General features: G+C 44.8%; 1 protein-coding gene across 1 annotated transcript; it reads left to right on the top strand.

Annotated features, from left to right (window-relative positions):
* The first annotated feature begins 287 nt into the window (after positions 1 to 287).
* CDKN1B (cyclin dependent kinase inhibitor 1B) lies at positions 288 to 6,030 on the top strand. Its single transcript, XM_034440384.3, has 3 exons — positions 288 to 1,480; positions 2,343 to 2,495; positions 4,691 to 6,030. Exons 1-2 carry the CDS (start codon positions 829 to 831, stop codon positions 2,477 to 2,479), a joined length of 789 nt encoding a protein of 262 aa, XP_034296275.1. The 5' UTR covers positions 288 to 828; the 3' UTR covers positions 2,480 to 2,495; positions 4,691 to 6,030.
* The last annotated feature ends 3,491 nt before the right edge of the window (positions 6,031 to 9,521 follow it).

Raw genomic sequence — 9,521 nt, forward strand, 5'->3', positions numbered from 1 at the left:
GGAAGACCGCTAGAAAACACGCCCCCCCCCCCCCACACACACACTTCCTTAAAAAAAATAACAGGCCTCTCGGGACCGCGGGCTGACCCACAGCGACCAGCCGAAGGCCAGCAGCCGGCGACGGGAAGCCTTTATCCAAACTGGGCCCCCGCTAGGTTCAAACTCGGCCGGCCGGGCGAGAGAGGGCGGGCACCCGGGAGAAGAGGGCAGCCCTGGGCCAGGGGCGCGCGCGCGCCTCTCCCGCGCAGCCTCCCGCGCCACCTTTAAAGCCTGTCTGGGGCGGGAGCGAGCGCCGAGCGTTGCGCCGGGGCGGCGCCCACTCCCGGGGCCAATGGCGCGCCTCCTCTATTTAAATAGACGAGCCGTGTCAATCATTCGCCTCTCCGTCAGCCTCCTTTCAATCGCCATATTGGGCAGGGGGGCCGGAGAAGGCGCCCTCCCTCCCTCTTTCCTCAGGGCTCCTTCCTAGCCGCGGGAGCGCCGGAGAAGCTTCTTCCGCCCGCCGCCCGGAGCAAAAAAAACCCCAAAAAAACCAAAAAAAAAAAAAAAAAGCAGGTCCTCCTCCTCTTCCTCCTCCCCGCCGGGGCTCGGGCGTCTGGCCGGCGCTTTATCTCTCGTCGTCGTCTTCGGCGGCTCCCGTCGGGACCTGCGGAGAGCGCTCCGGCAGCAGCGGCCGCTCCTCAGTGGCCCCGCGCGGCTGGGATTATTATTTTTTTTGTGTTATTTTTTTGTGTGTGTGTGTGTTTTTTTTTCGGAACCGCGCTCGGTGCGCCGTCGCCGGGCGTCCCTGACGCCGCCCGCCTCTCCCTCCTCCCCCGACCCCGGCTTATGCGAGGCTCCGGCCGGCAGAGTTGCTGCGCGCTGTCCGCCCGGGAAGCGCTTCCTCGCCTGGGTCCGGCGGAAAGGCCGCCCGCCGTCGCCGTCTTCTTCTCCTCCTCCTCCTCGAGCGGGACGCCGAACCCCTCACCCGCCGCCGCCTTAGCGCCGTGGCCGGCTTCTCGGCGGGCCATGTCGAAAGTGCGTGTCTCGAATGGAAGCCCGACCCTGGAGCGGATGGAAGGCCGGCCGGCGGACGCCCCCAAACCTTCGGCTTGCCGCTGCCTCTTCGGCCCCGTCGACCGGCAGGAGCTGGCGCGCGAGTGGCAGGACCAGAGCCGCCACTTGGAAGAAACCAGCCGGAGGCGGTGGAACTTCGATTTTCGGCGCGGGCAGCCCCTGGAGGGCCGCTTCGAGTGGCAGGCGCTGGACAAGGCGGCGCTGCCCGATTTCTACAGCCGCCCTCCGCGGCTCGGCGGGGCCCGGCCCAAGGCTGACGGCCGAGAACGGCGCCTGGAGCTCAACGGAGACCGCTCGCCGCTCGGGGGGCTTCGTTTCTCTCAGGCACCGGCAGAGCAGGAGCCCGAACCGGAGCCCCAAGAGCAGCAGGACGGGGCCGCGTTAACCCTGAGCTCCGGCCCGAGGAAACGACCTGCCGCGGATGGTAATAAACCTTCCTTGGCTCCCTTGGAAGGAGCTGCTTGGCCACACGAAGGCTCCGTTCAGGGAGAAAAAATATATATATATATATATTATTTTATTTTCCCGGTTTTCTGGTCCTTCTCCGGCCATCTGAAGGACGGATCGCCTTTTGCTCTTTTGATGCCCGAGCCCGGGCGTTGCTTGGAAGCGAATCCCTCGGTCAATTTGGGGCTTTTTTTGCCCCCCCCCCGGGACTCGACCGGCGAGAGCTCTTTTTTCTTCCTCTCGGAGCAGCTGCCCTGGGATCGACCTTCCTGCAAAGAGCCAAACGGGGCCCGTCGATTTCCCAGAGACTTTTCGCCCCGAGAAGCTTTTGGAAGGGGTGGTGGATGGAGGTGGAGATATTAACTGGGCTGTAGCTTTCACAAACCAGATCTTGCTCTTTATTTTTGCCAGGTTTTTATTTATTTCTTTTGCAAGGTTTTATTTCTTTATATTTATATTTTATTTATTTATTATTATTATTAACCAATAACTCGGCAAACGCATCCAACAATATTTTCCTCCTATTTTTCCCCACAACAACAACCCTGTGAGGAGGCCTGGCTTGGCTTTAATTGACTGGTTTTTCTCTCAAAAATAGGCCTGGTGTAAGATATTCCTCATAAGAGGCTCCTCTTAACAATTCTGATATTCTTATCCTTAATCTGGAGGGCACTGCGTATATTTTATGCCAATGGCAGATGGTTCAGGAATTCCCTTCCAAAGTGATGCTATTTTCCTGCCCTTCTTTAGTGCGTAACTTGATTGCCGGTATCAATCTTTTTAATATCCTCCTTCCCCATTTCCCCCCCCCCCCACCTTCCTGAATCCTCCCTTCATAGATTCCTCTCCTCCAAGCAAAAGAGCCAACACAACTGAAGAAATTTCTGAAGATCCTTCTGAAGATCCACCCATGGCCAGCTCAGAGGAACAAACGCCCAAGAAGAAGACATCCAGTCCAAAGCGGTGTCAGACGTAAATTGGTTGTTGCAGAGGTGAGTTTTCTTGTTTTAGAAGGAAATGCTTCATTATTTTGTATAACTTTTGTATCCATTCAGTTTGTTTGGCAAATTGGGTCTGTGCAATATCATTGGCTGAGGTATGGAGTTTTGTGTGATCTTTATAAGCAAGCTGTCAAATTCAGGCTTACTCTACTGAGTAAAGAAGTGGCTTTTAGAAGAAAACGAGAGTTGATTCTACTATAGATGATAAGCTTGTGTTTGCTGACTTAAAAACTCTCCTTGAACACTATGGATTTTATTTCTGAATGCATTTGCCTAGGATATAATGCAGTATATTTTTTAATAAAAGTGGCAATGTGGACTTTTTTTTTAAATTTTCTTTATTTTTTAATCTGTCTTTAAAAGAAATGAAAATACTAAAATCCATGCACAAGAAAGGCTTTTAAAAATATTTTTTTCCTCTTAACTGCTGTGCATTGTAAACAATTGGTATGTCATTTGAAATGTCCAGCCTCTCTGTTCTACCTAGAGATATAAAGCTTTTGTGGAGCGCGGTGGAAATGAACAGCAAACAACATATTTGGACTATATTCTTAGTGGCAGTTAAGGGACTAGCTCAAAGGCGCGCAGAATCTGTTAATTAAGGACAGGCGTTCTGGATAGATTTTTACATAGCAGGAATAGTGTAAGAATATTGGCAGATCTGATTTCCAAATTAATAAAATTTGGAAATTAACTTTCAGCTTGGAAGTAGATACTCCGGATGCCGTTGGGATGAGGGAGGACACGTGTTCAACTTAACTACTACTAACTGTTTACTTGAACATTTGAAAGGGAAATGAAAGCTTTTGGATGGACCAATCATAGGGGAGAGAGAGAGAGAGAGAAAGAGAGAGAGGGAGGGAGCACCAAGTGAGGTTGGTATCTGTCTCTTGAACACCTCCCAGAAAATAACAGGGTAGCACAAAATTTAGCCTTTTCTCACTACATCTAAGCAGTTTCCTATTTGTGGTTAATTCTGTCGGCTTTCAGTCTGAAATCTGGTTGGGGCAGATTAACCGAATCCCTCCTTAGTCAAGAAGTACATTATGAAATCTTCGTTGGTGGGGTTGTCTTGCTTTTGTCTGATGAGATTATAAAATCTCTTATGAAACAGAGAAAAAAACCAACAACAACCAAAAAGATTGGCTGTTGGCAGAATGCAGCATATTTAGAAGTGCAGCAGGCTAGGTTTAGCTAATGCTAATTTTGGTTAGACTTGTGGCTCAAAATTGTTGAGTAAACTCAGTCATTTGGATTATTGTATTTTGTGTGTGTGTGAGTGTGTGTTTATTTGGGAAACAAACCAAGCCAGTTGTGTGTGTATGTAGTAATGAAAACGGTAGACTCTGCAGGTTTTCCGAAAAGCCTAAAAAAAATTCTGTTTAACTAGAAAACAGGATTCTATAAAAAGTTGGCATAATAGAAACCAGACTTGACTGGTGGGGCTGATTCTAATGCTGCCTGTCAGTGGATGATTAGAGCCAGTTTGGTCTAGTGGTGAGAGCACCAGGCCTAGAAACCGGGAGATTACAAGTTCTAGTCCTGCTTTAGGCATGAAAGCTGGCTGGGGGACTTTGGGTCAATCCACTCTGTCTCAGTCCAACCCACCTCACAAGGGTGTTGTGAGGAAAATAAGGATATAATGTACATAAATAATAAATTTAAAAAGTGTAACCGTAGACCCACAGAATGTTTTGACAGCAGGTTTTATTTATTTTGTATATTTGCTTATATATATATATATATATATATATATATATATATATATATATATATATATATATATATTTCGCTGATAAAGAAATAAAGGGAGACTAGTATAGATCTATAGTATAGATTCTATTTCTTTATCAGCGAAATATAAATTTGGTATAAAATGGTTTGTCATGAATGCGACTGCTTGAGGGCTCCTGGATTGGAGCTGAATGGCGAAAGGGATGCAGTGTGCTCCCTCCCACGTGCTGGGGTAGACCAGGTGTCTCAATAGAAATACACACATATATGCTTGTGAACTGCCTAGAGTTACTTAGATGAGCCGGATGTTGCAGAAATTTGATAAATAAATAAAAACAAAATATCAAACTTAGAGACTGCCTATCTCACTCCCACAATAATGCTCTAAAAACAACAAAGCAAAGGAATTGGATCCCTCAGCAATTGATACCTTTTTTCTTCCTTCATTTCAGAATTAAGAATATTTGTTTCCTTGTATTCGGAGGAGGCAAATGAAGCCAAGAAGATCCAGCGCTCGCATTCATATATGCACCTGTACATGTATGAATAAATGAATGAAAGAAAGAAAACATATCACTGATTCTCCATCGGATGGGGGAATTCCTTAAAGCACTGAAAAGAAACAACCAACAATGAAATAACACTAAACCAGGCTGTCTTAAAAGAGCCTGCCTCTTAAAGCAATGGATGTAGCATTCTGCAATTAGGTTTTCCTCATTTGCTTCTTTGTACTACCTGTGTAAATAGTTTTTACATTATGTAGCACATAAACCTTTCTCCCCTCTTTGGGTGGCGGGGAGAAGAGTTTTGGGAGGGATTTTGTTTTGTTTTGTGAAGGGGTGGAGCTAATAAAAGGTGATGGGTTTAAAATCTGCTTCCAAACCCCAGAAAGAAGCAGATGTGTTTATTAAAGGAACATTGTCCCCTTTTTTGTGTGTGTGTGTGTGTGAGAAGAGAAAGTCCAAGGTAATAAAAGAAATTGGCATTTAATCATAGTTTTCCAGCAGGTTAATGAATCGGCTGGTGAAATTTATGTGTCAAGGACACAATCTGGGAAATGTTTGCCTGCGATGACCTCGCTGGAAGAGAGAGGAGTTTTGGGGAAGTACCCAATTTCTAAGGTGGTGTGAGATGCTTTGAGATCACACAGGGCAAAGTTTTGTGTAGGAGGCCCAGTTCTCTCTCTGGAACTGTAAAAGAGGAACTCTTTTAAGGGGCATTTTCTCATAGGGTTTTTTGTTTTTTGGGGGGGCCTCCTTATTTTTTAAAAGTCCTGCCCAACAACATACACAGCATAGAGGAGAAATTAATAAATTCTTGACTTCCAAACTCTTATTTGCTCACTTTTCTGGCCCTTCATTAAGTGGGTAAATGAAAAGGAAACAGTATTTTTTTTTTTACATTTTCTGGGTGGGGTTTTTGTTTTTTGAAAAAAAAAGTTTTGAAATGTACCTGTGTACATAAATGTAAAAACACTGAGAAATTATACTAACTTATTTATGTTAAAAAAGATTTTTTTTTAATCTAGAAGATATTTTCCCAGAAAAGCCAAAGTGGCGCGTGGTTTTTGTGCATTTGTAAATGCTCTATTTGGTAGGGGATTTTTTGTTGTTGTTAGCCTCTGCGGGGAGTTTGTTTTGTTAATTAATATGGCTGTGCTTAAATGATTGCAGACTGAGCCACTTCAATTTTTTTTCTTTTGTAATATGCAAAAAAAAAAAACCAGTTGCCATGTGATACTGTTTTACATCAAGCAATCAATAAAGAGAACTGCCATCTATAAACAAATAAACTGTCTTGTGTGTGTTTTATAAAACCTGGGAACTATTTGACAGATACAGATGAACAGAGTTGGAAGGGACCTTGTAGATCATCTAGTCCAACCCCCCCCCGTCCAGACAGGAGACCCTGCCTACACCGTTTCTGACAAATGGCTGTCTAGTCTCTTCTTGAAAGCCTCCAGTGATGAAGCTCCCGCAACTTCTGAAGGCAAGATGTTCCACTGGTTTGATTGTTCTCACCGCTGGAAAATTTCTCCTTAATTTGTTTTCCAAATAAAGGTAGTCCTTGATTTATGACCACAATTGGAGCCCAAATTTTCCATGGCTAAGCAACAAAGTTGAGTTTTTGACCTATTTTACAACATTTTTTTTTTGCCACAGTGACAAGAATCGCTGCAACTGAATTTAAATAACACGGTTGCTATTAAGTCAGTGTTTCTCAACCTTGGAAGCTTGAAGATGGGTGGACTTCAACTCCCAGAATCCCCCAGCCAGCAGCGCTGGCTGGGGGATTCTGGGAGTTGAAGTCCACCCATCTTCAAGCTTCCAAGGTTGAGAAACACTGTATTAAGTGATTCTAGCTTCCCCATTGACTTTGCTTGTCAAAAGGTCGCAAAAGGGGATTGTCTGACCCCTGGGACACTGCGTCATAAATACGAGTCAGTTGCCAGGCCTCTGAATTATGATCATATGACCATGGAGATATTGCAGGGTTTAAACAAAACTCTAGATGTGAACTTCCTTGCTTCCTTGCTATATATTCCTTCCTTCCTTCCTTGCCAGTTTGATGTAGTGGTTTTGAGGCACCAGGCTAGAAACCAGGAGACGGAATTGTAGTCCCACCTTAGGCCCAAAATCCGGCTGGGTGACTTCGGGCCACTCACTTTCTTTCAGCCCAACCCATCTCGCAGAGTTGTTGTTGTGGGGAAAATTGGAGGAAGGAGGAGCATTAGGTCTATTTGCCACCAAGATTTGTTTCCAAAAACAACAAAGGGATAGAAATAAATACTGAAAATCCACGTTCTGAGGAGAAACGGTCTTGCTTTCCTCCTCATGTCCTCATAACTAAATTTGGGGTGGTAGTAGTTGTGTGAATAAACTCATAATTCATTGCAGAGATCTAACAATATTCTGGAAAGTCGGATCAGAAAGAAACCACAAGGTTCTTCGAAGGGGCTAGTAGCTGCCGATACAAATGAAAAACAGTCATAAGTCACTTTTTTCCCATTGTAACTTTGAACAGTCACTAAACAAACTGTTGTAGGTCGAGGACTACCTGTATGGCCTCTGTAAGGAGCGTAAGGGCCGCTCTTTGCGTGCAGAAATGAAGTAGGTAATAAAGCATTGTCGTCATTGTTGACTGACATTGGCAGCTCATGCAAAATTGGGACATTGTTAATGCAATAGTGGCGACCCAGCCTGAGGGATCTCCAAAACCAGGCGCCATTCTGATATGCTGGACTTCAAATTCCATAATGCACAGCCATAGCCAGTATGCCCAGGCTAATGAAGACTTGTAGAATACAAAGAGGTGCAGTGGTGGGTTTGAAATTTTTTTACTACTGGTTCTGTGGGTGTGGTTTGGTGGGTGTGGCATGGCTTGGTGGGCGTGGCTTGGCAAGTGTGGCAGAAGGATACTGTAAAATCTCCATTCCCACCCCCCTCCAGGGGAAGGATACTGCAAAATCCCCATTTCCTCTCGATCAGCTGGGACTCAGGAGGCAGAGAATAGATGGGGGCGGGGCCAGTCAGAGGTGGTATGTACCTGTTCTCCTGAACTACTCAAAATTTCCGCTACCGGTTCTCCAGAACTAGTCAGAACCTGCTGTAACCCACCTCTGAAGAGGTGTCTAACCAATTCCATGGGAAGTTTGGTGCTTAACCAACAAGCAAATAAGTTAACTCCTTGTTAACCTTTTTGGTGTGGGGCAGGAGTGGGAAGAGAGATTTTACAGAGATGTTGTAAATTAAAAACAAAACAGATTTTGTAGTAGTAATAGCAGCTAATCCCCAAATGATGACCATTAGGGGGTTGTATTAAAAAAAACCACTGAGGACTGCACCTTTAAAAGTTGTTGAAATTGTATCAGCTACTAGCTCCTTCAAAGAACTTTCTGGTTTCTTTCTGATCAGACTATCCAGAATATTGTTAAATGCATTCTGAGTTTATTCATACAACCTCCCGCCCCCTCAAATTTAGTTATAAGGACATTAGGAGGAAAGCAAGACCATTTCTCCTCAGAATGTAGATTTTCAGTATTTATTTCTATCCCCGCCTTTATTGTTTTTACAAACAATGCAAGTAGCAAATAGACTTAATACTCCTCCTTCCTCCTATTTTCCCAACAACAACCCTGGTAGGGTGGGCTGAGAGAATGTGACTGGCCTGAAGTCACCCAGCTGGCTTTTGGGCCTAAGGTGGAACTTGAATTCACACTCTCCTGGTTTCTAGCTTCAAAACCACTACATCAAACTGGGTCTCAATACAGCAAGGAACATTCACATCTAGGAGTTTTCTTTTAAACCTAAAAATCAGGATTTAGGGAGTTAAAAGCACAGAAACTGCCCTAGTATATAAAAAAAGAAAAAAACGAGGCAACTGTTAGCAGTTCATTTCCAAATAAGTTGCCCAGAATGCGTATCTTTGGCTGAACATCAGTACTGTTATTCTGTGCCTGCTGAAGTTGCAATTTATAAAGATGACCCACTTCTGAAATAATTCCACAGCCTGCGGCACCCCCAAAATGTCAAATTTGCCCACAAAAGCAGGGAGGATCAAGAAGAGAAATGTGGAGAGAAGGAGCATTTTTGCACCTGTAGGTAATACGCAGTCTTGCTGGGCCTTCCCTCCCCCCTGCTACTTCAGAGAGAGAGAGAAAGAGAGAGAGAGAAAGAGAGAGAGAAAGAAAGAAAGAAACTTCCTGTTTTGGAAATAACAAAGCCTAACAAAAACAAGAAGCAAAGCTACTCTTATCTTTTTGTTTTTTTTTGTTTGTTTTTTTGAACCCTAAATGAAGGAAACGGCACCTCCTGCTTTGTAAAAAAAAAAAAAATGCTGCAGGAGAGAGGAGAGAAACTGAGAAGGACAAATAACTCGACACTGAGTCAAAAGTCAAGTTTAAAAAGAGAAATTATATCGGCTCCCTTCTCGATGGCTCCTTGCCTGCCAATAACCACAACTTGCAACCTTCACATTGTTCTGCAACCTCAGCTGGACCTCAGTAACAGTTAACAGAGTTGGAAGGGATCTTCGAGGTCATCTAGTCTGACCCCCTGCTCACCCAGGAGACCTGTACGAGGGATCTGAACCGCCCAACCTTTTTGATCGACAAGTTCAGTGTCTTAGCCACCAAGCCAACTACTCAGGCCTCTTATCAGAAAGATTTCGGGGGGACCCATGTAAGGCTAAACCTACACTGAGTCTTTCACTCAGATTAAAAATGCCACTGCGAAGATATCCTTTTATTGAAAAATCAACTCTGCCTCCCTTGCAATGTTGTTG

The sequence above is a fragment of the Pantherophis guttatus genome, chromosome 7, assembly GCF_059756535.1.
Source record: "Pantherophis guttatus breed Tessera chromosome 7, ASM5975653v1, whole genome shotgun sequence".
Lineage (NCBI taxonomy): Eukaryota > Metazoa > Chordata > Lepidosauria > Squamata > Colubridae > Pantherophis > Pantherophis guttatus.

What these genes read in the sequence shown, in the direction of transcription:
- CDKN1B (XM_034440384.3), top strand. Translation starts at nt 829, where the DNA reads ATGCGAGGCTCCGGCCGGCAGAGTTGCTGCGCGCTGTCCGCCCGGGAA. An exon ending in GAAACGACCTGCCGCGGATG is followed by an intron (nt 1,481 to 2,342) that starts GTAATAAACCTT and finishes CTCCCTTCATAG; the next exon opens with ATTCCTCTCCTCCAAGCAAA.